Here is a 16,962-nt window from a genome sequence, read left to right on the forward strand (position 1 = left end):
AATACTTAAAATGCATTCTAACTTTAGTATCGCGAGCCCTGGTGGCCAGTGCCTAGAGGGCCCCATGAGAGGAAGGGCAGGGGTGGTGCTAGGAGTCCCCTCTGACGACATGCACACCTGCACTTGTTGGAGAAATATAATTAAAAACAAATTTAAAGTGAGAAGATAAAGAAAATAGTTTATTTTTCAGGAAGCACAAAACCAGCAACCTAAGAGACTACAAAGACAGAAAGAAGTCTCATTCTTTTACAGAGCTGAGTACATGCAACCCATTCAATACTTCAGGCACATTTTGCAATTTGGAGTCAGGTGATAGCTGAAGTTAAGCTCATTTCCTCTGAGGAAGTTGGAAGATGTGACATTATCTTCATTGATGATTATGAAGAGGATCAGAATATGCCACCCCAAAACATGCCACTTTGGCATGTGGATTATTTTGAGCTGATGGCAATTGAGAATCAATAGATGCAGAAAGACACCTTCTCAGAGCTTCCCTTATCTAACTAAAAGCAGAAACTTCTGAGAAATTAGGACTGCCATAAAGCCCCTCCCTGGGGGAGTTTTATGGGCATGAAGAAGATGGAAAGTTGCACCAAGATGAGGGCACAAACAAACCTCATTAGACAACACTTACCTGCCATGCATTTCCTACTCACCTTCTCACAATTTAACACCTTTTGGTAAAATGGTATATAAGCTTCTGACTCTAACCACTTCTTGGTTTTCACTTCTTTTCTGTGAGTGCCCCCAAGCATATAACAATATTAACATCAGTAGAATTTGTATGCCTTTTTCCCTGTTAATGTCTTTTGTCATGTTTGCAGATACTGAATCTAAGAGGGCAGAGGAAAAGTTTTTTCCTCCTCTACAATTACATTTCAGAGTTGGCTTCCAGGTGCTTGGGGCAACGTTCCTGAGATGTGAGACTGACAAGGTTAAGCCACTGAAAAGATTTATATACATTGAAAAGGACAGAGGGAGAAATTATGAAACAAAAGGGAGACTGGGGGTGGGGGGCGAGTGTCCCCTTAATTTCAACAGGCAGAATTAAGCCTCTTATTTTTAATTTGTATTTTCCCTTATACATCAGTTCTCTGCCTGTTGCCCCCATACCAGCGTGATGTGGGATATTCAAGAAGTATTTGTAAAAATGCTGCATCAGCCCCAGACATTCATGCTTTATTTGGATGCCCCAGGTTATTGGGCTGAGAAATATACCACCTTCATGATAAACTAATTGGAAACAATCTTAGTAGCTTCAAAAGGGAAAACTGTGAAGTCATTAAGAAGAATCAGATAGTTCTTACATGTCTTGATAAATTGTCAGGTTTAACAAAAGGCAAGTTGTAGAACAGCATGTATAATATGTCATCATTTAGATAAAAATAATAATTAGATGATTGAATATGCACCTCTTGAAGAATATACAAGGAATTCAATCTTAAAAGGGAAACTAGGAACTGAGAAAACCCCCAATTGAGGGAGACTCAAATTTCACTATAAACCTTTTGGAATTCTTAAGCTTTATACCATTTTTGTGGTTTTCTTTCTGAAAATAAATACAATATTTAAGTAACATCAGCAATGTAAATTCTGAAACATGTCTTATTTCTACTATTACAAGGTAAGTATCACTCAAAATTACAGAACTCTTTACCTGAATAAAACCGATCCGGGTACATTTTTAAACAAAAGGCCAGCGACTGCTTTATCAGATGTTCCTTTTCCTGTTTTATGTCTAACAGACAACACCACGAAGTTACTTAAAATAAAAATCAGCTTTCCCCTTACTGTCACCAGTGGTTACTCAGCCAACAGGTCTTCCTGAGCTTTCACAGACCACTTCTCCTCCATGGCACCTGCAGAAGACTTGTGCCTTGAGGTCACAGAATAACAGGCATGATTTACACCATGAAGTCCTCCTTCAAACCAAGTTTGGGGCCAAAATCTGAGGTTCTCCTCCTCCTGAGTTACATGCCACCCAGTATCAAGAACTGTTACTTCCTTTTTACTTCAGAGACTTTATAGAACCTTCTTCTAAATTTATTTTTATTGAGATATAATTGGCATATAACAGTGCATAAGTGTAAGGTGTGGATTTGATACATTTGTATATTGCAATATAATTACTGCCGTAGCACTAGTTAACACCTCTATCACATCACATAATTAGCAGTCCTTATTTGTGGAAGGAACAATTAAGACCTAATCTCTTGGGACTTCCCTGGCAGTCCAGTGGTTAAGACGCCACACTTCCAATGCAGGGGGTGTGGGTTCAATCCCTGGTGGGGGAACTAAGATCCCACATGCCCTGCGGCGTAACCAAAAAATAAAAACAAAAAACGAAAAAACTTAAAAAAAAAAAAAGACCTAATCTCTTAGCAACTTTAAATTTATGATACAGAATTGTTGACCATAATCACTAAACAGTGCATTAGATCTCTAGAACTTATTTATCTACTGGTTACAAGTTTATACCTTAAATAGCATCTCCCCCAACAGAACGTTATGGGCAACTCCCCCTCCCTCTCCACAGGAGCTGGGAACTGCAATTCAGGCAGAACAGAGTTTTTCCAATGGGTCACCCCCTGCCTGCCCCCCGCCTTATGAGGACATATGGGTTGCCTGTCTAATTGACCCCACCAGGACCTCTCTGATTGCCCACCTGCCTGGTCCTTGAGAAGGAATGCAGGTAGAAACTGGAACAAAGCAGAGGAAAGAGCCCTGGCTCACATTCATCACTTACCAGGTACAGAGAGTGCAAACTGAACAGAGGGGCACAGTGGCTCTCGGCTGTGAAGAAGAGCCTCCAGAAATGGGTAACACCAGATCCCTAAATAGGAAAATCCATTAGTTGTCTAAAACAAACAACTTTGGACCATCATGGACTGAAGGTTCGTGTATCATCTTGCTGTCTTTTCGTTTCTCCCGGGAGACCCTGCACAGCTCCTCTGCTGGGAGTTGGCTGTTGCAGTGAGCCCATAAACACAACAGGGGTGTCCTCTGTGTTCTCAGGTTGCCTGGCTGGGATGTCCACTGGGTGGCCACCACTTCCTAAAGTAGCTGAGGCCCCAACAGATGCTGCCAGCCATCACTGAGGAGCCCTGTGTCTCGGGTCCCAGTGGCTCAAACTAATCGAGGGCTTTGTGAAGCCAGAGGGTGACCTACTGGCGGTTTCTGGAATAACTGGCTTGGAGGGCTGGTGATCCTGGCAGTTGGCAATGTTCCAGATGCTAGAGGCCATGAACTGGCCTCCTGAGACAGGACACACTGCAGTGAAATCCCCAAGAGGCTGAAGGGGATTGGGACGTGCCACCCCAAAATATGCTCCTTTGGCACATTGGTTTTGAGCTGGAGGCAATTGAGACACAACAGACACAGGAGGAGCTCTCTGTCCTTCCTCTCTCTGCCTATAAGCAGGGCAGAAGTTTCCCATTTTTAAAGAAAATTTCCATGCGTAAAGGTGCCCCCTCTCTTATACCAAAAAAAGGAGAGGGACTCATCACCTGAGATGGGCCTGAGATGCGTCTGCATAAACCACCTTTACCTGTCATTAGTGCCTCCCATACGTTTCCTTAGTTACCTTCCCACAACCCCCCTCCCCCAGAATTCCAGACCCCCTTTCCTTGGTCTAGTCGCTTCTCCACAATTTAGTGTCCTTTGTTAAAATGGTATAATGGCCCCAGGGTCTAACCACCCATTTGTGTTTTCAGTTCTTTCTAGGAAGCTCCCATACATAATTAAAAACAAGAAAATTGGATGATTTTTCTTCTATTAATCTGCCTGATGCCAGTTTAATTCATAGACCTCAGGGAAACATAAGACGATGGGGGGAAAGTTTTTTTCCCCTCCCCTACAAGGCCCACGACGCACAGGCAGTGGACGTGAGAAATAACCTTTGCTGTGGTGTATCTTCAGAATATGGGGCAGTTTGTCATTATAACAAAATCCCAACAGATGTGGCAGGCTCTGTGGTAACTACAGAGAAAACAGTCATGTCAGTGAGATATCCGGAAACCAGGCCAAGTAAGAATGGTGGCGGCAGTGCAGGTGGTATGGTTGAAGAATGGACCACCTGTTGGGGGCCAGTGGGGAAGGTGTGGGGTGGATAACAAAAGGGATACCTCCAGATACTTGAAGGGCTGGCTGCATGGGACAGAAGAAGGTGAGGATTACTCGGTTATTTCAAAAGGCAAAACTGGAACCAGGCCTGGAAGTTGCAGGGCTGCAGACACTTGACCTAAGCCCATTCCCACCACATTCCCGAAGGAGGACAGGCACACATCTTGTTCACTAGGAGGTGGGTACCTGTCTTGAGGATAATTGCATAAAGGATTCCACTTTTGCAAGGCGAGTAGACCAAAATCCCACAGCTCTGTGGAAATGACACCCCAAAGCGGTATTGAATGTACTTAAAATTTCCCCTATATTATATTCCATTAAACACCAACTTTAAGGTTTACAGGAATGCTGATGGTTCTCCTGGTCACTTCGGACATCACTGCAAAGTATGCAAATGCCCGTCAGCTCCCACAAACCAGAGGGCAACTTGCAGTGTCCCCAAAGTCTTAAAGCAAGTTCAAGCTTTATTAATGACAAAGACTCTCCTCCTTGACCAAACTCCAGCCAGGCTCCTCTGAGCCCTCCTCTCAACAAGGCCTGGACCTTGGGCGTCTGTTCATTCTGGCAGTGCCCTTAGCAAGGATCATGTTAAGGCAGTTTAGTAAGAGATACCCTACCCCCCCAACCCATGATTCTGATCTAGCTCTTCATTCCCCACCTTTGGTGTATACATACATCCTTGTCCTGCCTTGAGCAAGAGTCCTGTTAGGCCAGTGATGTAGACCACTTGATGGCCTCCCAAAATTTGTATATTGAAATCGAACCCCCAAGTTGCTGGTATGAGGAGGTGGGGCCTTTGTGGGAGGTGCTTAGGTCAGGAGGGTAGAGCTCTCATGAATGGGATTACTGACCTTATAAAAGAGACCCCAGAGAGCTCCCTCATCCCTACAACCATGTGGGGACACAGTGAGAAGACCAGTCCATGAACTACGAGGTAGGTTCTCACCAGACACCAAATCTGTCAGCAACTTGATCTTGGACTTCCAGCCTCCAGAACTGTGAGAAATAAATGTCTGTTGTTTACAAGCCACCCCATCTATGGTATCCTATTACCGCACACTGAACAGACGAAGACAGCCAGTTAAGCAAGAATCCCCCTGGTGGATGGAATTTTCACATACTGATGTATGGAGAAGTCATTCTGGCTTATATATGATTTAACTTGAATTTTATGCTAACTAGAACAGCCTGTTTGCAGTCTATCAAACATACATTGTACAACTGCTTCAGTCATTTAAAAAAAAAGTGCATTGATCAGAAGTAAAGAATGTCCATTTAAAAGATAAAGATTATTTAATCTTCAGTCTTCCTTAGGACGCCAGTACAAGCACTCCTTTGATGATAAGACTCCCTTTCCAGGCACCAAAGCCCTACTGACTCACTGCTGATCTGGTTTTATTTTTTTAAACCTTGGTGAATGTACCCCCTATCTGTTTGATGTTCTTTGTTCTGACAAGATATAAAACTATGCTGAAACACAGGCTTCTCCAGAGCAGTTCCTCAGAGTTACCTGAGAGGCTATCTCCCAGGTTATAGTCTTCAGTCTGGCTGAAATAAAGCTCTTTTCTATTCTTATTATAGATTGTTTATTGATTATTTCTGTCAACACCCCCTTCTCGCTGATGTTTCCTCTTAGTAATTTTCCATCCACTCACCGTCTACAAATCCCAGCTGTCTTTGCAGTATTCAGAGTTGAAGTCAGTTCTATACTGAGGTCTCTTTCCCCTCTTACAATAGTACTGGATGAAATCTGTCTTTACCACCTTTAACTAATGTCCGGCTTTATCTTTGACAATAACCTTTGAAATGGATTCAAATATGTCATCCAAAATATGCCTGTTTTGTGCCAGTCTCTGCCTGACAATAGTAATTCTATTGGCTAGAAATGCCGGGGGGTGGGGCGGGGGGCACTCCCTGAGCCTGGTGAGGTTCCCACAGAGCCCCTTCCAAACTAGTGTTACAACTGGACCAATCCTTGTGGGTTTTATTATGATTTTGCAAGATGCTCTTCAGCAATAAGTATTAGGAAACTTTGAAGAAAAAAAGAATTTTTTACTTACAGTTCTTGGAGCATAGAAGGCATGTGGTGGGTGGCGGAAGAGAGAACACGAATAGCCTGGTGGCCTTGTTCTGCTTTTATTGGGGTCAAGGGTAGGGGCCTAGTGTTTTATTAGTTCACTCTTTATTGATGAAGTTAAAACGTAAGAGCAATAATTTAGTCACAGGAAGAAGAAAAAGAAAGAAAAGAAAAAAACCAAAAAAATAAAACCCAAGCAGCCCAAATGGCCAGTTAACTAAATCAACCAGGATCGCTAAAATAAAGAAGCCTCTTGGGGGTCGGGGGCAGGAGTTAGGAGGTGCATGCTCAAGTCCTGGCTCTCTATCTAGTCATGTGGCTGGCTGTATATTTATCTGAGATAGTCTTCAGAATGCCCCCTTTGAAATGGACGCCTCAGCAATCAAAGTTTAAGTCAGGCACTTACATTGCATACATTGCAAAAAGAAAGGGTAACTGTCAGAGCTTACATACACCACAATGCTTCTTTGCCATAGGATTATTTTGAGCTGAAGTCAACTGAGATAAAGCAGACACAGGGGCTTCCCTGGTGGCGCAGTGGTTGAGAGTCCGCCTGCCGATGCAGGGGACACGGGTTCGTGCCCCGGTCCGGGAAGATCCCACATGCCGCGGAGCGGCTGGGCCCGTGAGCCATGGCCGCTGAGCCTGCGCGTCCAGAGCCTGTGCTCCCCAACAGGAGAGGCCACAACAGTGAGAGGCCCGCGTACCGCAAAAAAAAAAAGCAAGCTGTTTGCAACCCACTAAACTGACTCCTGACCCACTCAAGGCCCAAGGCCCACAGGGTGAAAACACCATTTGGTCTCCCATGCCTTCATGGTCCACCATGAGCAGGACAGCTTCCCTGTGTTCATTGTGATGGGTAGCAGGAGGCTTGGGTAAGTCAGATACCTTACTGTGTACAGCCAAAAGACAGGGTTACACTCTGGAAACTGCCAACAGGGCCATGGGAAAACATCATAAAGCCCTTCTAGCCCTACTGGCCAAATGTCGACCCAGGGTGCTCACCTCGACAGATCCCTAATGAGACCTTGCCAATCTCTCTTCCTCCTTCTTTGCCTTTCGAAGGATGTGAAGGACCTCCTGGGCAGGTACGTAGCCACCTGCGGTGGAGGAGGTGATGGGTGCAAGGAGGACTGCAAGTGGGGCCAGAGGGGACAGTGAGACCTGTGTCCACTGGAGGAAGAACAGCCTGAGCGTGCAGTAACCAGAGGCCACCCCCACCATGCTGAAGACCGTCTGTAGGGTGCCAGGGCAGACAGAGGTGCTCAAGAGTTTCCAAGGTAAGTAGTGGGGGCCCAGGTGCTCTTGGCAGTGCCCCACCCTGCTCCTAGCCACTCAAGGCAAGGGCCACCAATGGGGGGGGCGTCTCAACCACACTGCCCAATGCCCAAATGGTTCCCCAGCCCCATCTCCTTGGCACCACCAATATCCACAGTTGGGGTATGGGATCATGCAGCAACTCCAGGTTCACAGCTGAACTCAGCCAAAGGGAGGCCTGGGTTGGGGTTAGGATGAATGGGGGATTATTTGGCCCCTGCTAGGGCCTCACCCTCCCCACCCTGACCGTGAAAGGTCCCCCTCTCCCCTCCACCCCGCACCTGTCTCCAGAAGTTGTGGTGTCCGACCCCTCCACGGCATACCCCTACCTCCTCTTATATGAGAGCTGCCAGAGGCGCTACCTGAGCACCCCAAAGGATGGCACACCCCGTGGCAAGGACAGGTTCCTAGCCTACCCCTGTGCAGTGGGCCAAGAGACCTTCTCCTCAGGGAGGTACTACTGGGAGGTGGGCATGAACCTCACTGGTGATGCACTGTGGGCCCTGGGCGTGTGCAGGGACAACGTGAGCCGGAGGGGCAGGGTCCCCAAGTGCCCAGAAAATGGGTTCTGGGTGGTGCAGCTATGCAAGGGAAAGAGGTATGCACCTACCATGTCTGCCCGGACACCCGTCACGCTGACTGAGCCCCCCAGCCACATGGGCATCTTCCTGGATTTCGAGGCCGGAGAGGTGTCCTTCTACAATGTGAACAATGGGTCCCACCCGCATACCTACTGCCAGCCCGCCTTCTCTGGCCCCCTGCAACCCTTCTTCTGCCTCGGGGCCCCCAAATCGGGCCAGATGGTCATCTCTACAGTGACCCTATGGGTGAAGTGACAGCGGCGCAAGGAGGGGGAGCCTGGGCAGCCCTGGTTTCTCCAGAAGGTGATGTGGTCCAGCTCAGCAAGGCCCACCTGCCCAGCTTATCTCGCATGAGGCATTTGAGAGCCATCAGCTGTGCAGGGTGGTTTCACAAAGTGGAAATATAATCATGATTAAAGCAGTTAAACATTAAGAGGCTATATTTACAGATGCTTCATAGAGAAGAAAACTTCCATAGTGGGTCAGTTTCTAAAAACATATGTACCAGGCACAGTGTGGTGCAGTGTTCTTGGCCATGTCCCCCACTCTCCACTTGAGATGTTGCCATTCATTGGCTCCTCCATGATTCAGGTTTTTATATGTAGAGGCAAGTCCTCAAATATCTACCTTCTTTGTCCTCCACAAATTCCATATTTGGGTCCTTCACAGGGGGAAAATGAAAAAGTCAAGAGATTTTTCAAGCTGAAATCCTAAAAGCCTCAGAGCTCCCCACCTCCATCCCTTCTACCCAGGGAAGTTGCAGGGGCAAAATTCAAAGAGTGAGGATCAGAGAGGGTCCTTTCTTTTCACTCCCTCTCCATCGCCCACCCCACCACCTCCCCCTGAGCCCCGCCGCTGCAGACGCATTAACAGCCAGGTAACAGTTGCCAGAAACCTAGAATTCTGGTCAATGTACTCGTACCCCAAGAAGGCCAAAGTCCCTGCGGGCCAAGCCCCTCACCCAATAAGTTCTGACCGTTCCCAGCCCGGGGACGCGCGAAGACACCCAGGAGCGCACGGGGAACGATTTGGGGCCCACGACACAGCCTCAGCTTCCCCTTGTCTCTGCGCTTCGCGGACAGCCCAGTGACCGTGCGGGGCACCCCGCTGGCCCCGGCCCCGGCACCCCACCTTTCCCCAGGCCCGACGAAGAGGCCAGGCGCTGCAACACCGCAACAGCCCAGAAGCAGCAGCGCAGGCGGCGGCGGCGACGCAAGATCAGCGGGTGAGCAGCCTCCAATTCTGTCCGGCCCGCGGGCCGCGTGACAGGCCACGGCCAATCCGGAACTAAAGTGGGTTGTTCCAAAGGAAAAAAAAAAAACCCAGCTGCTTCCTGCTTCCGCCCCCGCTTCGACTTCTCTTCCTCCCCGCGTACGGTATTCCTAGGCTCTACGTTCCCGGAGCCTCTGCAGTCCCGGAGCCGTATATTCCGCATCCCAGGAGTCGCGCAGCCTTGGACCCCGGAGCCGTTGTGCTCCGAAGCTCCCCGAGTCCCCTGGTGCCCTGCACCTCGCGTCCCCGGAGACCCCGCGTCCTTGCGCGCTCCCCATAGTCCCGGCAGCGGCCGGCCACCGCCCGACCCGGCGGACCACACTGCCCTCCTCCGTTCCACCGGTGCCATGGCCGCCCCGGACCTGTCCACCAACCTCCAAGAGGAGGCCACCTGCGCCATCTGCCTCGACTACTTTACGGATCCGGTGATGACCGACTGCGGCCACAACTTCTGCCGCGAGTGCATCCGGCGCTGCTGGGGCCAGCCCGAGGGCCCGTACGCGTGCCCCGAGTGCCGCGAGCTGTCCCCGCAGAGGAACCTGCGACCCAACCGACCGCTCGCCAAGATGGCCGAGATGGCGCGGCGCCTGCACCCTCCGTCGCCCGTCCCACAGGGCGTGTGCGCTGCGCACCGCGAGCCACTGGCCGCCTTCTGCGGCGACGAGCTGCGCCTGCTGTGCGCGGCCTGCGAGCGCTCGGGGGAGCACTGGGCGCACCGAGTGCGTCCGCTGCAGGACGCGGCCGAAGATCTCAAGGTGTGGGCAGGTCCAGGCGGAGCACGGCCTAGCAGGGGGTCGCTGCGGGTTGGGGGGACGTGGCTTGGGCCTGGGGGTTTGGGGGCCCCATCCTGGCCCAGGTTGTGGGCTCGGGTCCCAGCCTGGTCCGGGTCTCGGGGAGGTGTAGCGGGGTGTAGCCTGTCCCAAACCGGCACCCTAGAGGGACTGGGGCACCGCCCACCAGTGAGGCGCTGGCCTGGGGTTCTGGTCGTGGGGAGGGGGCGTGCTTTCTGAAGTCTAGGTCCCACCGAACCGGTGGGAGGGCTGCCTGGGGCGGAGACTGGGAAGGTTTGACTGACCGTTGGCAGGGATGGAGCCGGGAGAGGAGAAAGTGGGAAGGGAACCTCAGAGGTGGCTGGTCCCAGGTGGATGTGCACGGATGAGGACTCTGAGCCCTCGGAGGGTTGTGGGCGGGGCAGGCCAGGGCTGTGGGGCCGACGCCAGTCCTGAAGTTCTGGTAAGAAGAGATGGGAAGGCAGCCAGGAAGCCGCTGCAGAGCCCCAGGCAGGGATCAACGTAGGGACAGAGCCATTGCCCTAGGAGGCTGACGCCAGGGCCCACCAGGCTTTCCCAGTAGGATACTCTGCCAGCTGACAAGCCAGGGCTCAGCCCTGCTTTGAGCCCAGGCTGAGATGCCTTGTTTCTCTGTTCTGGAAATGCATTTCCTTAAAATCCAAACGAACACCAGCACTCCCTTCTCTGCTAAGAGCCTCAGGGCAAACACTTACCTGGCTCACCTGGCAGCTGCCTACTACATTCCTGCGGGAGGGTTTGCTTCTGAAACCCAAGGTATTAGGTACATGGGTGGCATCTTTCAAACTTTTTGACTGTGGTTTGCATTTTGCTTTATGGCCAGTAGTGTCTCTCTGCTGAGGTGCATCAAGTACATGCTTTAGTCAACGTTAGAATCAGTACTCTGTCACTATATCACAGAGCAAGCCTCTGGGACAACAGAATAAACCTATACCTGATCCACGTCACTGGGCTTGTCCTGACACAATTCTTGTGGTTTTCTTCTCACTTTGAGGTATAACAGGCATACAGGAACACCCCCTCCTTACATCAGTCTAGCAGATTTGCACTTCTGTCACTGAGTACCCCAGTCAGGGTGTGGAAAGTAACCAAAAGAGCAGAGAATGGCCAGCAGCTCTCTAGAGCCCTCTCCCAGCTGACCTGATAAAATCTCATGTGGTAGCACTTAATCCTGTCTATCATAGGGGAGGAAAAGCATTTTCCTCTACCGTGTCATGTTCTGTGACTGAGGCTTGCAAATTAAAGTGACAAAAGAGATCAACAGGTGAAGGGACATATACTTTTAATAGTCTTTTAAATTGTACATTGCACAAGGGTTTCACAGAAAAGTGAAAAACTCAAGTGGTTAGACTCGGGCTTATAGTCCATTTTAACAAAGGATGATAAATTGTGGAAAAGCAACTAGACAAGCAACTAGAAAGGGGATTTGGGCTTCTAGGGCCAATAAATTGTGGGAAAGGAACAAGGAAGTATATTGAGGGGAACTAATGGAACATCAGGGTTATTTGAGTAAGGTTTGTTTATGTAGACTCATCTCGGTGTCAACAGCTTGTCTCTGGGTGGTGAAGGGAGGAGAGCGGAGAGCTCTTCCTGCATCTGCTGTTTCTCAGTCACCTCAGCTCTAAATAATCTTGATGCCATAGTGGCATGTGTTGGGATGGCGTGACCCTTCACTGTATTGGTGCTTACTTTTGTCTTAATGCTGGAGAAGATGCCCCAGCAAACTGCTCTTACCTGCCATCAGTGGGCTGTGGCTGGTATTTGCACAGCCTGGGAGTGCTGGCTCTATAAAGCGCAACCTCCCAGGGCCCTGGTGCATCTAGAACATGGATGGGGGGAATAGTGGAATCCCCACCAGCGCCGTTGTCACTCTCGTGATGGTCCTTCAGATCCTCCTGCATCTCGGCCCTCCTGGCTTTCCCAGGTGCCAGGTGTGTCGTAAACAGGGTTGAAGTGTGGGTTGAAGTAAATGTTAGGCATAGGCCTGAAATCAGGACCAAGGAGCCGGATACAAATGTGCCCATCCTGTGGCTCGTTCCAGTTAGCTGAAACCCAGCAAGTCCAGTTCAGGCAGAGAGAAACGAAGGGGTTTGGAAGAAAGAAGGCGGTGATGCAGCGGGAAGTTGGGTTGTGAGAAGGTTGCCCTGAGATTGGGGAGGGGTGGGAACAGCAGAAGAAAGGATATTCAGGCAAGGGGAAGTGGCTGGGTAGGGCAGTGGTGGGAGGGCAGTTAGAGGGCATCTCCTGGCAAATTTGAGTTTGCTCCACCTGTCATGTCCCAGGCCCAGTTTTCCACAACTAGTCCCTGCCAGCTGAGTTCAGGCTTAGCTGGGGTTGGGCAGGTGGGAGCAGGTATAAGGCCCAGCCTGGAGGCCTGGCCTGGCCGGGGTCACTCTGGGCTCACCTCCCCGTAGGGCAAGCTGGAGAAATCCCTGGAGCATCTGCGGAAGCAAATGGAGGATGCACTGCTGTTCCAGGCCCAAGCGGAGGAGACCTGCTCCTTGTGGCAGGCAGGTGGCCAGGCACCCAGTGTCGGGGGGTGGGGGGGGGCAGGGGGCATGAGGGCCCCCACCGCAGGACGCCACTGTTCACATTCAGCCTCATTCAGCCCCAGACCCCATGTATAACCCACCTCAGGGTGGGTTTGGGGGTTGGGAGTGGGGGTCAGGGAGGACCAGGCATGGGGGGCCCTGGGTGTATTGGTTTGGGGATCAGGGAGGGATGGGGATGAGGGCCCAAGTGGTGGGTTTGGGGTCAGGAAGGGATGGATGTGGGGGACCCCGGATTGGTGGTTAGGGTGGCTCCAGGTCCTAGGCCCTCAGCTGTCCTCCCTGACCCCCACAGAAGATGGTGGAGACCCAGCGGCAGAATGTGCTGACGGAGTTTGAGAGGCTGCGTCGTCTGCTTGTGGAGGAGGAGCAGCGGCTGCTGCAGAGGCTGGAGGAGGAAGAGCTGGAGGTGCTGCCCCCCTTGCGGGAGAGCGCGGCCCGGCTCGGACAGCAGAGCGCCCAGCTGGCCGAGCTCATCACTGAGCTGGAGGGGCGCTGCCAGCTACCGGCACTGGGGCTGTTGCAGGTGAGCTGGCACCCATTCCTGGGGGTGGGCATGTGGAAGGGAAGGGAGGGCCAGGCGTGGGGATGGAGAGCGGGAAAGTGGAGGCAGCACTGTGCAAAGCAGGCTGACTGACTGGGGCTTGCCTGGACCCGTCAGGCCCTCACCAGCTGGTCTCCTGCCTATGGGACACGGTGGGTGGGTCCCGCTGAACTGCACAAACTGCCGTTAGTGCCTGTCCGGGAGCCCCAATGGGGACGGGCCGGTGGGTCATCACCCAGCTCTCTGAAGGTTTGGGCCCGCCGGACTGAGAGAAAAAGCCAACAGGTCTCCCATGGGCCCAGTGCTACCCCTGAGAATCTGCTCAGCTCCCGGCCCCTGCAATTGTGCCCGCAGGTGGGAGCCAAGGATCCTGCATGTGCAGCCCAGGGGGCTTCCTGGGGGAGGTGACCCTCCTTGGAGCCTCAGAGCTGAGTGGACTTTCAGGGACCAGTAAGAGGCTCCCAGCTGCCATCCTGGGGCTAAAATTTAGTCCTTTGGCCTTTGCTGAGCCGTCACGTGATCTCAAGCCTGGGAAGCAGGAAGAATCCCGGACAAGTGTGTGGCAGGGATTGAGGGAAGTCAGCAGAAGTGGGCTATGGTCAGTAAAGTGGTGGGAGGGCTAGGCAGGCAGCTAGGAGGTGAGAGGGAGCAGCCCTCAAGGATGAGTGAATGTTGCTGGAGAAGCTGCAGGAAGCAGAGGTTCTAGAAGGAGGACGGGTTGGCCCAGGAAGTGAGAGAAGAACCACAGGTTTATGTGAAATGCAGTTTGGCGTCTGAGCTGAGATGTCCCAGTGTGGGAGTGGTGTCAGCTGTCCTGGCTGCATTTCATGCCCTTCACCTGGGGGATGGGTGCTGACGCAGTGTGTGTCTCTCCCACAGGATATCAGGGACACCCTGCGCAGGTAGGAGCTTCGGACTCTCCCCAGGGAAGGTGGGCAGGGTTCAACGTGGGCCCACTGCAGGGGTGACACCTCCACTGCCCCTCCAGAGTCCAGGACGTGAAGCTGCAGCCTCCTGAGGTGGTGCCCATGGAGATGAGGACGGTGTGCAGGGTCCCAGGGCTGGTGGAGGCCTTGCGGAGGTTCCGAGGTGAGTGTTGTGCAGAGGCCGGGGGCATCCCACGCGCTGTCTCCAGTCCAGAGGAAATGCCAGTCCTGAGCTTTTGCTGGTGGGCTGGGGTCTGTGGTAGGAACAACACGCAGGCTCCCAGTCCATGGATGAGAAACTAGGAGGGGTCAGGGCTATTGGGCAGAAGATAGCAGCTAAGGGAAGGCCAGGTCCAAACTTTTCACTGATGCATTTAGGAAAAATAGAGGTGGGACCACCCTCCTAGGGTCATTCAGGTGCCAGAGCACCCATGTGGACCCCAGGTTTGTGGAGTCTGGGATGAAAGCTGCCCTAGAACACACACACACACTTCTCTCTGGGGACTAAAAGAATGGACATGGAAAGCACTCGGGGTTTCCTTCTGTGCTCTAAGGGGCATGAATCACAAGGAAGCATGGACTGCTTTCTAGAACGTTCCAAGATACAACTAGAAGTGGTTAGGGGATCTTTTCGAGTGAGAAGGGGCGTGGTCAGTTTGTGGGCAGTCACAAACTGCAAGGTTGTATGGGTCTGGGGCAGACAGCTTCGAGGGTTGACGACTGTTCTGTCTGCAGGGGACATGACCCTGGATCCTGACACCGCCAACCCTGAGCTGGTACTGTCAGAGGACAGGAGGAGCGTGCGACGGGGGGACCTGCGGCAGGCCCTGCCCGACAGCCCTGAGCGTTTCGACCCCGGGCCTTGTGTGCTGGGCCGGGAGCCCTTGACCTCGGGCCGCCACTACTGGGAGGTGGAGGTCGGGGAGCGGGCCAGCTGGGCCCTGGGCGTCTGCAGAGAGAACGCCAATCGCAAGGAGAAGGGCGAGCTGTTCGCTGGTAACGGGTTCTGGATCCTGGTGTTCCTGGGGAGCTACTACAACTCCTCCGAGCGGGCTTTTGCCCCTCTCCGAGACCCACCCCGGCGCGTGGGCATCTTTCTGGACTACGAGGCTGGACATCTGTCCTTCTACAGTGCCAACGATGGGTCGCTCTTGTATACCTTTCCTGAGACGCCCTTCTCGGGGACCCTGCGGGCCCTCTTCTCACCTCTGTCCAGCAGCCCAACTCCTATGACCATCTGCAGGCCAAAAGGTGGGCCTGGGGACATGCTGGCTCCCCAGTGAGCAGGCCTCTCATAGCCCCTTGTCCTGCCTTCCGAGTCTGCGAGACACTTGAAAAACCTGAGAAGAGGGTGCTTGTCCTCTGAGCTATGGAAAACACTCGTAATGCCACTCGGATATGTGTAGCAAACTGAACTCTGTCACTGCCACTCCCAGGAAGCCATGTGTGAGTGTGTGCAGGCTGGGCTGTCCTCCCTCGGGGGACTCTGCAGGGTCATCAGGTGCTGAGGCCCCATTCACCAGTGCATCACACACAGTCCTTTGCAGAGCCCTGAGCCTAGGGCCCTGGTAGCTCTGGTTCCAGGAGCCTCACCAGCCTGCCCCACCCAGCCTCAGTCTGGGGTGAGACACCAGGGCCTGCAGAACTCTCAGGCTGCAGTCTGAGCACCCCCCCAAACCCTGGGGCCACACCTCGAGAAAGCTGCTGTCTTGTGAGACTGCTGGCCAAGAGGTGGCTCCAAGCCCACCAGCCTGTCTTGGGGTCTGGTCTAAACTGGTGGGGGTGTGGGTCTGGATGTAGTTGCCTCAGATTAACTGGGGTGAAGCAGAGTCCTCAGGTGACAGGTGATGTGGGAAAGGCCACAGGGAGGGAACTGGGAGCAAGTCACTGAACAAAGTGGTTGATTAACTAGGACACACAGATGCCCTCAAATCCCCCTGAACGTGGCCCACTCAAGGCTTCTGGAAAAAGCTCCTTCCCTGGATCCCAGTGCAGAGGTTCAGTTCTGGGAGGTCTGAGGGCCTGGAGGTGAGTGTGAGGCTCAGAAATGGCACCTCACTGTTTCCATCTGAGCAGCACTGAGAAGAGCAAGCTGGCGTTGCCCTCTCAGATGCCTCTTCGGTGGCCCGTGGCGTGGTCCCTGAACTCACCCAGAGTCTCACTCCTGCCTGGGGCGGGGGGAGGGGGGAGGCCACAGAGAGCCCTGGCTTACAAAGTCCAGGGTTCGTTTTTGCTTTAAGTTTTGACGCTTCTTCACCTTTCTCAAGAAGGTGTGATGCGGCGTCTCTGCACCCCTAGATTTTTATTAATTGTAAGGACCATTCTCACAGTAAATAAACTAACAGTTGTCTGTAGTCCCCTTATCTTTAAGGATGGGGGGTGGGGAAATCCTCCAGAGGGCCTACCCTCTGGGAGGGGATACAGAAACAAGATGCTCACTGGTAAAGTCAGGGATGCAGCTGCTGCCCACACAAGCACAGCAACTCCTAGGTATGGTCTCGATGTTCTTTGGCTCAACACGTGTGCTCATTTCATGCAGGTACTGTGGGCATTTTTTTCGTTTTTTTCAGATAACCTGATAAACATTTCCCATGGTCCACTGTGTTCAATAGCCAGTACTTTTCCATTTACTTGATTATTTACTCATTCTCCCATTCTTGGGCTTTTTGGTTATTGTTACTATGTATACACCACTTTTGAATATCTTGAACAACAGTTCCTTCAAATTATGTACACGGGGGGAAGTATTTTCTCAGTTGAGTCAG

The 16,962-nt window shown here is 52.1% G+C and overlaps 2 protein-coding genes across 3 annotated transcripts; both read left to right on the forward strand.

Annotated features, from left to right (window-relative positions):
- Nucleotides 1-7,316: 7,316 nt before the first annotated feature.
- On the forward strand, nucleotides 7,317-8,757 carry TRIM17 (tripartite motif containing 17; the record flags this gene model as incomplete). Its single annotated transcript, XM_082621772.1, is given in 3 exon segments — nucleotides 7,317-7,400; nucleotides 7,404-7,479; nucleotides 7,808-8,757. Coding segments are annotated over 3 exon segments (705 nt in total). The 3' UTR covers nucleotides 8,353-8,757.
- A 476-nt stretch (nucleotides 8,758-9,233) lies between these two features.
- TRIM11 (tripartite motif containing 11) lies at nucleotides 9,234-16,551 on the forward strand. Of its 2 annotated transcripts, none has more exons than XM_082620361.1 (6): nucleotides 9,234-10,124; nucleotides 12,593-12,688; nucleotides 13,023-13,253; nucleotides 14,151-14,173; nucleotides 14,260-14,360; nucleotides 14,933-16,551. In XM_082620361.1, the coding sequence occupies exons 1-6, from the start codon at nucleotides 9,717-9,719 to the stop codon at nucleotides 15,478-15,480; spliced, it is 1,407 nt and encodes a 468-aa protein (XP_082476487.1). In that variant the 5' UTR covers nucleotides 9,234-9,716; the 3' UTR covers nucleotides 15,481-16,551. The 2 variants fall into 2 exon arrangements, with proteins under 2 accessions (XP_082476487.1, XP_082476488.1); XM_082620362.1 differs by having other exon boundaries at nucleotides 13,026-13,253.
- The last annotated feature ends 411 nt before the right edge of the window (nucleotides 16,552-16,962 follow it).

This window comes from Mesoplodon mirus (genome assembly GCF_964341445.2).
Source record: "Mesoplodon mirus genome assembly, chromosome: 5".
Classification (NCBI taxonomy): Eukaryota; Metazoa; Chordata; class Mammalia; order Artiodactyla; family Ziphiidae; genus Mesoplodon; species Mesoplodon mirus.

Excerpts from the sequence above, each read along its gene's own strand:
- TRIM11 (XM_082620361.1), top strand. The coding sequence starts at position 9,717 with ATGGCCGCCCCGGACCTGTCCACCAACCTCCAAGAGGAGGCCACCTGC. Across the intron at positions 13,254-14,150 it reads CGGCACTGGGGCTGTTGCAG|GATATCAGGGACACCCTGCG; the intron begins GTGAGCTGGCAC and ends TCTCTCCCACAG. Across the intron at positions 14,174-14,259 it reads ATCAGGGACACCCTGCGCAG|AGTCCAGGACGTGAAGCTGC; the intron begins GTAGGAGCTTCG and ends CTGCCCCTCCAG.